The sequence below is a fragment of the Elaeis guineensis genome, chromosome 8 (genome assembly GCF_000442705.2).
Source record: "Elaeis guineensis isolate ETL-2024a chromosome 8, EG11, whole genome shotgun sequence".
In the NCBI taxonomy this organism is placed as follows: domain Eukaryota; kingdom Viridiplantae; phylum Streptophyta; class Magnoliopsida; order Arecales; family Arecaceae; genus Elaeis; species Elaeis guineensis.
Genome location: NC_026000.2, coordinates 24,052,049 through 24,067,222, shown reverse-complemented (window position 1 = coordinate 24,067,222; position 15,174 = coordinate 24,052,049). Strand labels below are relative to the sequence as shown.

Sequence of the window (15,174 nt, the reverse complement as noted above, 5' to 3'; positions counted from 1 at the left end):
CTCCCCAGGAGAGATTGCTTAATCACAATTCTTACTGGTGGCATCGGCCAGATGATATCTGTAGCCGGCTTACACTTTAGATAATGTCAATTCCCAGACAGGTATATGAGGAGGACCTTTTGTTCATGGGCTATCCCAAGCTCATATACAGGATAATATATTACTCATCATCTTCTATCTTATCCACCTTGTCCCCCCTCTCGTTGGCTCAATGTCAGTATACTAATTATTTAAGTGCCTCACTTCCCCAAGTTTCCTCCTCGCCCACACCTTTGTCATTCGTTTAACAACCAGAATAGAAAAAGCGGAACCTCCGAGACAGACTTGTTCCCTCTCCCTTGAGTGTTGACAAATCTCCTCATCACCTCCTCTCTCTCTCTCTCTCTCTATTTTTCTTCTTTCTCAACTACCAATACTTTTTCTTTTCCTACCTTCCTGAACTAACTTCTTTGAGCTTGTTTACTGGCCATCCAACCTCTCAATTTGACTTCCTTCCATTACTTAATACCAAGTTACATATTTCAATTTGAAAGAAACCATGGCCAGCTTATATTTTTCCTTTTGCATGTTCATGATGTGACCTTTTATATCGCTATTCGAAGGCCTGATCTCATAATTTACTAATGTATTCTTATTTATCGAAGAGCGCACTTGATTGAAAGAATTCTACCTTCATGAAGCTCCTGGTAGAAGCAACAAAAGGTTTGAAGCTATGGCAATAGAACATTATTGATACCCATGAGGTAGTATAGGCATCTCTAGACCCAATGTTGATCTCTAGGTTAGCTTGATGCGGTCCCGAATTTTGACCAAAAACCAAACCGATCTTATAGGTCAAAAAAAATTGAGAAAAAAAAAATCCAAAAACAACATGTATTGTATTGGAGACATTACCAAAATATAGATCCATCGGACAGAAGCAAATCCTATGGAATTAGACCCAACCTAATCGATCCATGGAAGAACCAACAAATTAGTTCCAATAAATCAATTCTGATCAGTTAGAATTGTCCAAAACTCAATCAAAAATAGGTCCAACTTGACTCGGTCTATCAACTCCAAGTGACTGGACCAGACATATTGAAAGATCCTAAATCGATCTTGCTGGATTTAATTTTAGAGAAATCTTTTATGCACCGCATGTGGTACAGAATTGCATGTCTTACTCATGATAATTGATTCATATATAAAATTGATAAAAAAAAAATTTTATATATCATATTTTGATTCTATTGAATTAATTATTATGAATGGTGCACGAAGAATTTCTCATCGGATCTCCGATCTAAGCAGGACAAAGGGACCGCATGACGGCGTGCAGTGTCCGGCTAACGGATTCATAACGGAATAGGGAACGTGGTACAGCTCGATAAATGAAGGATAACTATGATAGTTGACCCCTCTATTTTGCCACTACTACTACTGACATCACAGACCACAACATCTTAGGGAAAAAGATGGGTGGGAACATTAAAATTCTAGGTGCAAATATCATGTACCAGGATATCCTTGGGATTGACGACGCGACAAGCATATCCCGCCGAACCCCTCCCAAATTGGAGATAGAACAACGCTTTTCAGCTCCCACTATCTCAGCCACTTTATCTGCACCACTTGCGTTCCAAATTAAGCAAATCGATGTAATAATGCGGAGAATCTCGCCGCCTCGGCCCCACTAAACCGAGCTGGCTTCCAATTACCGCGCTTGCCATGCGTATCACCAGTTTACATTACTACCCTTCCAAACTCATACTAGTTTTTCATAATTTTTTAATTTGTTTATCAAATAATTTATCTCCTCACCTTTTGGTAGATATGACTGATGAAATAGAATTGGAATTGTAATAGACGTTACTAAATTAGAGCTCTATGTTGCAGATATGGTTCCTAGCCTAAATCTAGATTTTAGGGACCAGTCTTCTTTTTTTTTTTTGGCAAGATAAATCTAAAAATTATCTTAATATATTTTACTAATAAGTGATAGATTTAAAAAAAAAAAGATTTTATCTTATGAAAAATTTTAAGATAATTTTATATTATATAATTTTGTATTATGGTCTAGATTTTTAATATTTTAATTTTCATATTTCAGAACTATTAAATTGAGGATCTCGATTTTGATTATAACAATAGTTCAGACTTCCATTTTAAAAGCTCAGTTATTATAATCGGATTATATTTTTCAGTTGAGATTTAATTTATTTTAAAAATGATCAAGAAAGAAGTCATTATTTTAAAATAAAAATTTAAATATTAAATTTTAGATTGATTTAAATAAGCAACCTTCATGTTATATTAATAAAAATTTAAAAAATATATTTTTTTCCGATCAATTTCTCTTCTATCTCAACACATCACGACAGGCGTAGATTCTTAACATAATACAGAATAAATATATGTTTATCATTTTATCACTGGATGCATACTTCTTCCGTTCAAAAAGAGGGAATAATTTGTTTCCTTGATTAGAATTCCAATCTTATCCTGATGGTTCTTAAAGTAACATTTTGAGGAAGGCTTTGCGCCATTATCCTTTTATCCATAATCGTACAACAACTATCTTACATTACTAAATTGATTAAAATTCAACAAAATATTGTTTAATCAAATTAAATGATGACTAGGAATTCCATAACTAAAAACAGGTTATTGTGGACAGTGTTGTCAGGACGGCCGATTAAGAGCAAGTTGCTGTGGGGGCATTTCGGTGGTTTCGTCGCTTCAGGCTGGTCTTCTTCTATTCCCCTCCATCCCTCTTTCTCCTTTTCTCCCTTCCAAACCCCCATCCCTTCCACCTCCCCTGCGATTTCCTCTGTTGCTCCGTCCGAAACAGAGCACGAGAACAGAGGGGGAGAGATAGAGGGAGAGGAAGAGACATGGTGGGAGATATCATGGTGTGTGTCGATAGGATTATCGCACCGGCGTGCCTGGAGGCCGGGAATGGTGGCGGTGGCGGGTACGGTGCTCCGGCGGTAGATGTTGGAGTGGGAAAAGAGGGGTCTTCCGAGAAGAAGAAGGCTAACTCCAAGAAGAGGGAAGGAGAAGGGGTGGTGACGGAGTGCAGGATATGCCAGGAAGAAGGGGAGGAGAGCGAGATGGAAGCCCCTTGCGCTTGTAATGGCACCCTCAAGGTCCCTCTCTCTCTCTCTCTCTCTCGGTCGCTCGCTCGCTCCCCTCTTCCGTCCTTACTGCCTTCGATTGCTATCTTGTTCTTGTCATGGAACACACCATTTTTTTCCGATATTATTTTTCCGTTAAAAATTCCTTTCTTCCCCCAAAAAATTGAGGTAGCTGCAAAAGGAAAGGTCGCACTTGTTTTTGAATGGAGATTTTTTTTTGTGTGTGTGAATTATCCAAAAAAATCGTTTTTTTTTTTTTAATTATGAGAGTGGTGCATTCTCGTTCTTGGGATGTCGACCATCTCTCTCGATAGTTTATTTGACGTTGAAACAAGAAATTCTGTTTTCCTTTGGATATTTCTATGTATTCTGTTATTTTAATGCGAACCCTCTGTTGGTTTCGTGTAAAATTTGAATTTTTCTTCCTTATTTTAAATATATTCTTATGATTTTTGGTTGCATTGTCACAAAAGAAAATATCATATTTCGGGTGACTGGATTTCATGACAATGTTTCGGTTTTTTTTTCTGTCATATTGGATGTTTCTGTCGGCTTTTGTACGACACCATAAAATCTCCGTTGATTGTGATTTGTTGATGTTGTGTTTTATTGTTTCGAAGTTCTTGTCTCATGCTTTTGATTTTTTTATTTTTATGTTTGTTTCATATTTGCGAGTTGTTTGAACAATTTCGCGTTCAGCTGCGGTTAATTCTTTCTCCAAAACAATCGAATTGTGCATAATTTTTTGCATTATGGTTTTATGTTTTGGGATTCTTGTAAAGATGGTAATAGTAACCCTTATTTTTTGGGTGGTTGTTACCTCCCTTTTCATCAGGAAAATTTTTTTTTTTTTTTTTGGTTTCATTCATCCTCCCCTGATTCATTAGTTATTCCTTTTACGTTTGCCGCCCTAACGGTCTTTTCTTTTATGTTGGAAACTTCATTTTATCCTAAAATTTCTTTATTTGGATGCTGGCTGTCATGGATTGCTGTAACGGATTCTTTTGGTTCTGCATTTTGTAGTTTGGAATTTTAACACACATTTCAAGTTTTTCTATTGATTTTCTTAACTACGAAGTATAACTATATATTCCTTTCTTTATCATTTTACTTATAGAGGACAAAGGAGAGGTAGAACACACACAAAAAGGACTTGAAGATGCTTATTGAGGGCTTATATATATGTATATCTATATATTTTTTCAAGTATTGACAAAGGATAAGCGAAAAATCTGTGGAAACCAAAAGTGTAATTTAAGAAATAATTTGCAAATAAATTTGCATGGCATGGAAAGTAACCCACTATAGGCAAAACTGATGAAAGTTTTTATGAACCAAAACCTAAAAAGATGCTAGAATGTTGGTTTCCATGATTGGTTTTTGAAATTGTTAATAAATTTTATTTTCAGCTGGATTTTGTATTAGAGATGTTACAATTTTGTATTAAAGCCTGCTAACAAAGTTAGCTCATCTCTATGCTGTATGTTTGTAGGGATTATTTATTGCTTGAAGCAAGAAAAAAAATTAGCCTTTTTGTTGAGTTTTAGATAAGCAATATGCCAAATGGGGAATATGTCAAATAATTAAAATAAAAACTATAATTCTGCCATATTATATGTAGAATACTTAGGACCATTGGTCTAACACTATTAACCAAGAAAAATGACAATGGTCTTTTAACATTGATGTGCCTGTTTTGCATGGGCTCGGATGGAAGTTTTGAGTTTGAGTGCATTTTAGTGTCAGATCCTTCTATTATGTAAGAATTTCTTCTTGCACACTCATACCCACATTGTACTGTCATTCATGCTGTATCATGTCAATATGAGTACACTAGGGTGAACCAAAGGGTCCGAGTAACCTAACAATCTTAAGTAAGTAGTTGCTTGGGGCATTGGTGAAAAATTAGACTATTTTCTTTTTTATTGATTTGAGATGAGATGTAATTGGGTAGGATTATAGAAGAATGACAAACTAAGTGATATTCTTTTTGGGTATTAAGTTGGGACTAAGCGTAGTGATTTCAATTATGGTTATGCATATCCTTTCCTTTTAATGAAGAGGCAGCAAACTTTTCAGGGTTTATGACTTTTCGAAAATTGTCTTATCATCTTTTTTGGACCTTCTCTGAAAATTATATGCTGTGATATACTATGCATTAATGCTGAATTTGCCATCATTTTTGTATATGGTAAGCCACTGCTGTTGCATTTGCGGTTTAAAGTTATGGTGTTATATTTCAAATTATTTTTCACTTGAGACTAGTAAAAGTCCTCTATATGTGTGTGCACGCGCCTGTGCATATGCGCCATGGCCATCCTTTTTGAAACTTTTTAGTACATGCTTGTTGCATGTGTCTGTGCATGAGCATATGTATGACTACTGTTGTTAAATCATCCATGATGAGTTTTAATGAGTATTCTTTTAGGATATAGGTACCATATGCTTGTTATTTCTTTTGTTTGTTTATGTTCAAAGATTGGGAATCTGTAACCTGTTGATTAAATGATGTCGCTTCTTTGGATTGCAGTTTGCCCATAGGAAATGTATTCAGAGATGGTGCAATAAAAAGGGGGATATAACTTGTGAAATCTGCAACCAGGTTGCGTTATAAGCTTCTCTATATCTCTCTGTCTTTCTGTCTATCTCTGTGTGTTGATGTGTGACATGCGATTATATCTTGTATTTTTTTAAGCTTTCTACTAGTGGTATTTTTTTCCTTCTTAAAAGAATGACTGTAAAGTATTCTAGGCCAAATGTTTGCAAGTAATTGTAAGTTGCTCCATATCTCCATCCTTGGCCTTGGAAGGAAATAAATATGAGTATATTTATAGTCCAAGGCCTTGCAAACATCTGGCTTTGTAATTGTAAGCTACCTATATCTCTATATCTCTTTGGCCTTGGAAGGAAATAGATATAAGTTTCATAGGCCAGATGTTTGCAAGTAATTGTAATTTTGATGATATAAGTATTTATTACAACTTCAAGGCCTATGAAACTTGATCCTTTGACGTTCAAATTTTCCTTCTTTTCTTGTAGCTAGTAAACTCTACAGAATCAAGTTGGAAGGCTAAATTTAAAATTTGGTTAAGATGCTGGATTTAATTGTTATTTAAAATGAATGACTATAAATGGTGCATTAGCTGTAGCCATGCTGCTTCAAAGTTTTTGTGAATTTCTTGTGGAATTGTTCTTATAGTGAGTGCTGTAATTTTTCCTTTTTATATTGCTCTCTTTTTTAACATCATGTCTATTGTAGTGACTTGTGCAGCAGTTTATATGCAATTTAGTGCCTCCAACAAAATAAAGATGGGCTTACAAAGTTAATATTTACTTATTGGACTAATTACTCTATTTTTTTTTTTAATTTCTTAAGTTTTGCTTTTAAATTATGATAAAATAAATGTAAGCTCATTATAAACCTAGAAAAATATATTACAGTTTTTAAAATCATCATAGAAAACTCTCATGTTAATAAATTTCTTACCAAAAATTTTTTTTTTTCATTTCTTTAATTTAACAGGTTTATTCACCTGGTTATTCCCTGGCCCAGAAAGGAGCTAGTTCTGATGCCATGGCCATTGATATCAGGTATTACTCTAAACACTTGCTTGTTTTTTCTATTTCCCCTAATCTGCATGTCTTTCGTGATAAAAGCTGTCTTATGTATCATTCAATATTACAAATGTAATATTCAGACTTCTGTGTCCTCTCTCTCTCTCTCTCTGTTATTGTTTTCAGTTCTGTATATTCTGGTTTGTAGTTGCAACGTTTGTCCACCAAGCCCATTGGAATTGTTTCCTTTCTTTGTCATGAGTGTGGATTCTCTATGACTCGAAGACTTATAGATTATGATTTTGTTTTTATTTTTATTTTCATTATCTTTGAAGTTCAAATTGTTGCAGGGCGTTTTTTCATTTTGAGATACGTGCTGCATTGTCTTGTTATTTTATCTATCATTTTAAATGAAATCCTGTATATAGGTGAATTTTGATGTAGGTTCTGGGAAGCTCCTTATGGGAGAAATAAGCATGTTATAGGAATCTGATCTTGTAATCATTCTGGACCTACTCTCAGAAAAATCTACTATTTCTAAAGGCAACTTGTAATATTGTCTTCACAATTGTACATGAATGAACTTCATATTAGATTAAGGAAACAAGGAAATGAATCCTGAACCATGTTTTGCTTATTAAATTTTGAACATTATTTATGAGCTTTTATTTTCTAATGTAGAGATGCTAGTTGTTCTCTATGAATATTTGAACTAAAACTTGTTTTAAGATGTTTTTTTTATCTATTTATATTTGTTTCTTTATTATTTTTATTATTATTCGGTCCTGAGAAGAGTTTCTTTATGTTTGTTATGTATTTGTAGATCCTCTATGTCATGATTCTTAACATGTCATTGTTCCTTTTTGGTTAACTTGCTATTTAATATTTTATCTCGAAAACTATGGTTTTAGTAGAATTAGTTTGCCATATAGCAGTGAAGTAAGAAGTAGTGAAACTTGGTTCAGAGATATTGCTTTTTTTGGTGTCTGTAATCAATGGATTCTGATCTATGGTATGTAGGGGTTTAGAATATTTTAGATCTCCAAATAGGACTACTGCATGTCTGCATCTGCTGTATCCTTTCCGTTCACTTTTTTGCTCCTCAAGCCTTCCCATTGTCTATTTGTCTTTTAACTACTGTAATTCACAATATCAACTTTTATCACTTTCACATTAGTTTTGACTTTTGATACATAGGAGAATCTTGCAAGTAGATTTCCTAAGCCAGCTTTTGTGATCTGCTTAACTTCTGCTCGGGATGTGATGAGGATCAACCAGTCCTCATAATGTTTAGGTTGGTTGGTAATTTAGACATTGATATATTTGATTTCATTTTTAGAGTATGTAAGATTTTACAGTACAGAACTAGTGAATTGAATCAATATGTTGGTTAGATTCTAACGACTATATACATGTTAACAACCTTAGACTCATCCATGTTGTGCCAATTTGAGTTTAGAGTTTAGGCCTTTAACATTTTCATCCATGATGGTGCATCAATCTCTTAAGATCTCAAGCATCATTTTAATGTTAGACTTTGAGAATTAAGGTTCCCTCTTATGTTCGTGGGGAAAAAAGGTTCAGCTCCAATCAAATTTAGAAATTAGTTACTACAGAAGCTCACAGCATGTTGATTTGCTCCTATCCATGAGGAGGCAAGCAAGGGTTGAAGCCTTGTTGCAATGTTGCGCTTTTGTCAAATAATCTTGAACTATCGGACTCTACCTAACCTGGTCAGTGCTAATGCAGGGGATTGCTGTCTTGGTCATACATGGCTTAATCCTCTAGCTTCAGAGCATCAAATTTAGAAGGTGATGCCTACTCTCAGGCCTCACACATATGGAGCTAACTGGCACAATACCATGTGGGGTTTATGTCTGTGGCCCTGATTGGGTGTCATTTGGGCTTGATCCACGTGGCTTGTCAGTGTCCAGGACAGCCCTCTGAACATGGTGGTCCCTCTATGGGTGTGAACAACTGTTAGAATATATATTCCCCATCAAAGAAAAAGTTAAGAATGTATATTCCCTGATAGCGGGCAACTTCTAGATAGTTATTTAGAGACAAACAAGTGACCCAGCTTATTCATTTTTGTTGGGTTTCATGCAACTTGGTTAGGTTCAGATTAGACATGTTGACTTGAATTCTGGACCATACTGATAACCCAAGTGGATGCTTGTTTTCATGTCATGGCTATAACCAGTTTCGGATTATTGATAGTTGTGAATTTGTTTGATGCATGTAACTTCACCCTAAAAATTCCTAATTATTTTCTGTTCAAATTTTTGTGACACCACAACTACAGAAACAAATATTCCCTAGGCCTTTGATATTATTCAATGGCCCAAATATTTTCTTAAAATGAGTAATCTAGCTTCTATACATGTCAATCCTAATCCCCCAAAGTCCAAATTTGATTCTCCTCCTATCATCCTCTTCCTAGCAGATATGCTGTTAGTTTTGATGGCCAGCTGCTGGGCTGCAATGTCAAGCTTAGATCTCTCTCTTCCTTTCATCACTTTTTCGATGATGTTGATGTGCTATTATGAGCTTGACATGAAGGATGGTATAGTTCACATCAAGGTTCACTGTCTCAGTTTCAAACTTGTACCTGTACCTGTACCATCCTATTATAGTGTCGGTATGTGGTTTGATTCGGTATAAAATATAGCATACCGAGTGTCCGTACAGTACAATACCATATCTGTACTGTACGATATGCCTCATACCGGGTGATACAGGGCGGTATGGCAAACCATAGTTCAGATTAAATTTAGGGTTTGAATAGACTTTTACTAATGTTAATTCTCTTTTCTTTGGAAAGAGTTCTTTCATTTAATCAATGATGTTCGTCTTAAAATATTTTTTAGATCAATTTTATTTTCTGAACTATGATTCTACATTCTTGTTTTTTTGTTTTTTCTTTTGTTTAGTTTGAATTTTTTTAAGGTCAACTTAGATGTATCCAATAGTTTGTGGCAGTATGATGGGAGAGGGGAAGGAGGGCTTCATTTCGGGTTAAATCCTACATGGGCCTGACCTGTTCCATTCCATATTTTGGAGGTATCTCTGCACATCTGTATTTGAACCAGGCATATGCTCATTTTCATTCAAAAAGGAAAACTCCAGCCTTGCTGAGCCAAGGATTTCCTCCTGAGCTTTCATAACTCAGAAACATGAGAAACTCTCCATGCTTCAATTTTGCATCATATGCCAGTGTTAAGTTTCACCTAGATTATATAATTTAGACTGTTTTAAATGATTCGTTTTTGCTTGTTATATTTAGCTTGGAGGTTGTATTTATCAGGATATATTTTTTATTTTGGAATGTCTTTGTTTCGTGGTGGAAAAATTTATTTAAATCATGTTCTTCGAAACTGTTAAATTATTCTATTACAATTGAAAATTAGCATTTTATGCCCATTTGGATGTAAGCTTCTAACTATTCTGCCCTTGATATTTTTATTTACTCTTCTATGCATAAATTGTTTGTCATGATTTTGTTTCATATGCAATCCTAATCTTATTGTCTTTCATTATCTTGCTAGACGAAGTTGGGGCACACAGATTGATCTTCATGATTCCCATTTTCTGGCCATTGCTGCTGCAGAGCAGGAGTTGCTACGTGCAGAGTATGAAGATTATGCAGCTGCAAATACCAGTGGCATCGCCTGTTGCCGCTCTGTTGCACTCATTGTACATTAAATTGATGCTAGTTATTTTCTTTTGTTTCTTATTCACTTAGCACCATGGGTGCCTGAAATGGTCTATATGATGTTGTACAGCTGATGCTACTTTTGCTCGTTCGTCATGTTAACATGATTGCAAGGGACATTGGGTTGGTGCAGGACGTATCCGCATTCTTCAATGTAAGCTCCACCTTTTGGTGCTCTGAAAGTTTTGACCATGCAAATATTTTGATATGTTCCATAAAACTGTTTGTTCACAGTACATAAATTGGATTCTTATGGTTTAATGTACTAGTGATTTATGATGGTGAATACTGTATGCTTTGAATTATGAGGTGATAGCCGCAGTTGTAGCCTGTAGGTGTCTTTTTTATAATTATATAATGCAGTTATAGTGTATCTACAGGCTCTTATTGGATTATGTTTAATAACCTAATCAAAAAATGCATGAACGGGCAGCATTTAGGTTTTCTCCCCTTTCCCTATAAAAGCTCATTGCCAATCTTTTTCTCCATTTTTTGCTATATTCCACCAAAAAAAAAAAAAAACACTATCCCCATGCTCCCCTCTCCCACTACTGTTATTATCTTAATCTTATCAAGAAATGTAGGTAATATGAGAAACGATAATGTAAGTTTGCTTAATTTCTGTGTATCATAAAAAGAAAATTGATTATGGTTGTCCGCATGAGAAGTGCCATATTAAAAGCTGGATTGTACTTGATTGTGGTATTAATGTTGGAAAATTTATGCATTCCTGGATGAGTCCCTCTGAACCACTTAAATTTGCTGCCGTGGTTTCAGATGATGATTCCATTTGTAGATCATGCTGACACACACGATTCAATCATCGCTTTCGATTGGATGTATTTTTTGTAATGCTGAAAATTAAGAGCTTACTTTCTGTTGACCAATTTTCAGGCATCTCTTCAGTTTGCTGGCCTTTTTCTTCCATGCTATGTAATAGCACATTCATGCTACCTTATACAGAGACGCAGGAGACGACAGGTATGCTTTTAAGTCTAGGCAGTCTACCTTTTTTTGGCCCTGTGCCTTGAGGTATTCCATAGAGCCATGAGATGTGTCTTTGGATTTTTTATGAGCTACTTCAGAGGCACAATATGCAAAGATTGTTTATGATTCAGATACTTTTACATTTACCTGGGCCAGGAGAAACTCTTTTATTTGTTTCAGTAATCACCACTTTCCTCTAATTCAAACACTCGTGCAAACTTACACTGTATTCACAGAAAATATGGCTGTTGACACCAGAAAAAATATGAACTTTGTCTGCATATCTCTACCATTGCAAGTTTGCAATACTAACTCTTGTCTGGATAACCAATTTCGCATCTCGACTTTCCTATGTATTCACTTCTGACCAATCTCCACTCTCTACATCTCTCTCTATAGATACTGCATCTTTGATAAATTCATTCACTTTTCAAACGGACAAACTAGTTCACCAGACCAGGTGTGTCTATTGGGTTACTTAAGCAATTAAAAAATTATGTAATTAGATAGTATCAACCAAGGTTTTCTGAACCGGTATCGGATGCCGTTCCGGTCACCAGCCGGTATGGTACCGAGCAAGATCGGCACACCATTTTTTTTTATTTTGTTTTAAGGAGTATTTAATGATTTTTTTTCGTTTTTTTGAGAAATTTTGATTAATAAAACTATTCTTTGATCTCAAATTATATTTTTAGGAAGAATGAGTATCCAAAAAAAATACCACCCTTTTACGAAGTAACAAATAATTCAAAAGAGAGGTCAGATGTTTGGATTGACAGCCCTGACAAGTTGGCAGCCCATTTCTCTTTCAATTTCATTAAGTATATCTATAATCTTGCAATTCTTTGATCACTTTTTAACTAGCGATATCCGAATTACAAAGTCTGAGGTACTTCCATAATTTTGATGCTTGTATTCAAACTAATGTTTGTATTACTGAAAAAAATTTAGGCCCAGAATACTATGCGATAAATGCTTTTCTTTTTTGAAATTTAAGTCTAGAATACTATGCGTAAGATGCATCAAAACATTGATCAATCGACATCAAATTTATGTGAAAGTAGCTTGTAAGGCCCTCATTCATAATCTGATTTTACAGTTTTTTTTCCAAATTTTATTTTTAAAAATAATTTTTATTTAAAAATTATATATTTAATGAAAATTAATAATTTTAGTGTCATTGTGTAGATCTTCCATAGATCTACAACATATATTAAAATCAAACAAAAAAATAAAATTTTGACATAGTTTCCTTGTTTTTTCCATTTTTCACGAATTAAAAAAAAAAAGGAGGGAAGGTGAAGAATGGGAGATAGAATCGAATACGTACCTCTAATCAAGCTTGATTGCGCATTTTCCAACCGTTCTTGAAATGAAAAAGAGACGAAAGATGTCTCTGCTGTGACGAAATAACAGAGAGAGCCTTTCGGCTTCCTCTCAGGCCCTTCCCCCTCTTAAAATAGCCAAACTGGTCAGTTCGGTCTGAAACAGGGCCGAACCGTCCGTACCACCCGGTTCGGGTTCGAACTGGACGGTTCATTATTTTTTTTTTTCTGTGCCGATTTTCACGGCCAAACTGGACCGTTTGGCCGCCGGTTCGGTTCGGGATGGTTCCGAAAACCGTGGTATCAACACTAGTTTCTCTTGTGGGCTATACATGGCGAAGACTAGTTCTAGTATATTAATTATCACAGAATCATGGAACTCAGAAGGAGACTATACATCATTGCCTTAGGGGAAGATTGGTGATGGCTTCAATAACTTCCTCCAACCTTCCACCATACAACTAGTTTTAGGCACCTGTGTTGCATATGTGGTTGTTGATCTGTACATAAATGGTTGGGTTCTTTAACAGACGCATGCAGAGATGTCACTCGCTACCATATGGAACTTTATTTTCTAATAGTCAGAACTCAGAAGTAGATGTTAGTAGCTATGGTCAATGATATTTTTCCTGCATGGTACATAAAACTAGTCTCATGCCATGGCAATTGAACCATGTGATGACGTGATGGTGACTTAGTACATAAGTGACACATTTTCTGTTATAATTGATTCATATGTTGAATAAATTGATTGTAAATATAACATTGCTATATGGATGGTCTTTAAATTTGTTTTTTGTCATTGATGTGAATTCAATGGCACTTTGTTTTAATCAACAATGCATCTTGCTGTTCGGTTGCTTTTGGACAGCCAGATATATCAATGCAGATTTAGAAACGTTTTCTAATCAATGTTTATCCCTGCAAGTAACCTTCTCCCAAAAAAATCTACCAAGAAAACCTTCTGCCGCTGACCTAGGTCCATGGCCAACTTGTGAGATTGAGTGGCTCAATCTAGAGCTGGTCAAAATGAGTTAGACTATGGTTTATGCAGCACAATTAACTAACTGCATTATCATAACGAGTACATTTGTACTCTGCAATTTCAAATAACCGATCATATCTTTTCTATTTCATAAATGTTCTTCGAATTTATTGTAAATTGTTCTTAATTTCCCATTTTATTATTTATATTGCAGGTCTAAGAGGCCATGGTTTTACTCTAGAGCTTGTCGTTTTCCCAACTGCAAAACTTTTGCGGCATTAATGCTTCCCCAGTTTTAATGCTGAGTCCCCACCAAGATTGGTCGCTTTGCCTTTTGCATGAAAGGAGTAGGAACTGAATTCCTGAGAAATGGTGGTAGTTGCCCAAAAATTCTTGCCTCTAGAAAATGTTTATGTGAAATAGTTTCTTGGTGGTTTGTGGTTAATGTGATTCTCAAATCAATATAAACAGAATGATTTGCTGGTCTTCTTGTTACTCCTATCTCAAAAATTGTCACTCTTTCCAAAGATGTGCAAAATTGTGTGGTGGTGCTTGATTGTTGGCAGTGAGTGAGCAGGGCAACAGTCTACGTCTCAACTTCTTTTTGCCTTGATCAATTTCTTAATTCCATGAGAATTTCTTTCTGTTTGTGACTTAAGTTCATGATGTGGATTCTCAAAACAGGCCCAAATCAATGACCCATGTTTATAGTTTCTCAGTTTTTCAAGTAAGACAAACAACCATGCATAGATTCAACATGCATGGTATAATTGAAAGGGTATCCATTTGTTAGTCTGGTGAATCCATCTAACCAATGGTTTATGTTGCCGAACACCGCAGGCTGATAAATTGTTGTTGATCTTGATCAGGAGATTTCTATCAGTTTTCAATTTAATTAGGTTTCCCTCATATAACCTGTTTCGGGTTAAAATACAAACCCTCTGCTGTATCCTTGTTGCTGCTAACCAAAATTAAGAGTGTGTTCTTGTTCTGTTTCTGGTATTGATAGTTGTGGCCAGTCTGGTGACGCTAAACATTGGTTTTTCCCCCGTCCCCAAATTTTTGATTGCAGCAAAACAAGACTAAGGTATTATGTGGCTCCCATGGCTCTCCATTGTAAAACAGACAATTACCATTATTTCCAATTCTTATCCTTTTATTTACTGCAAGCGATTGGATGCCTTGGGGCATGGGTATGAGCCTTCTAGCTATATCCATGCACAAAGTCAAATCAAGAGTCCCAGAATACCAGAATTGGATCATCCTCCATGGAAAGGAAAAGAAAAGAAAAGAAAAGAGAGATTAAATAAAATGGCCATAAGGCTAAACAGGTTAGTGCATAAGCAATTGCATCAAGAGCTGAAGGTCGATGATGGGCCAACCTACATAAAATCTCTGCCACATGATCCTCATCCACTATATTGTTCTATAAAAACCTCCATGTTGCAATGATATTTAAGATGATCTTTTTGAGTTGACCGAAACTTA

The 15,174-nt window shown here is 35.4% G+C and overlaps 1 protein-coding gene across 2 annotated transcripts; it reads left to right on the top strand.

Annotated features, from left to right (window-relative positions):
• Positions 1 to 2,697: 2,697 nt before the first annotated feature.
• LOC105034300 (uncharacterized) lies at positions 2,698 to 14,181 on the top strand. 2 transcript variants are annotated; one of them, XM_010909393.2, is made up of 7 exons: positions 2,698 to 3,131; positions 5,650 to 5,721; positions 6,643 to 6,710; positions 10,223 to 10,370; positions 10,460 to 10,543; positions 11,284 to 11,370; positions 13,901 to 14,181. In XM_010909393.2, the coding sequence occupies exons 1-7, from the start codon at positions 2,877 to 2,879 to the stop codon at positions 13,904 to 13,906; spliced, it is 720 nt and encodes a 239-aa protein (XP_010907695.1). In that variant the 5' UTR covers positions 2,698 to 2,876; the 3' UTR covers positions 13,907 to 14,181. The 2 variants fall into 2 exon arrangements, with proteins under 2 accessions (XP_010907695.1, XP_029117405.2); XM_029261572.2 differs by lacking the exon at positions 13,901 to 14,181 and having other exon boundaries at positions 2,704 to 3,131; positions 11,284 to 11,382.
• Positions 14,182 to 15,174: the final 993 nt, after the last annotated feature.

Excerpts from the sequence above, each read along its gene's own strand:
- LOC105034300 (XM_029261572.2), top strand. The coding sequence starts at position 2,877 with ATGGTGGGAGATATCATGGTGTGTGTCGATAGGATTATCGCACCGGCG. Across the intron at positions 5,722-6,642 it reads CTTGTGAAATCTGCAACCAG|GTTTATTCACCTGGTTATTC; the intron begins GTTGCGTTATAA and ends TTAATTTAACAG. Across the intron at positions 10,544-11,283 it reads ACGTATCCGCATTCTTCAAT|GCATCTCTTCAGTTTGCTGG; the intron begins GTAAGCTCCACC and ends ACCAATTTTCAG.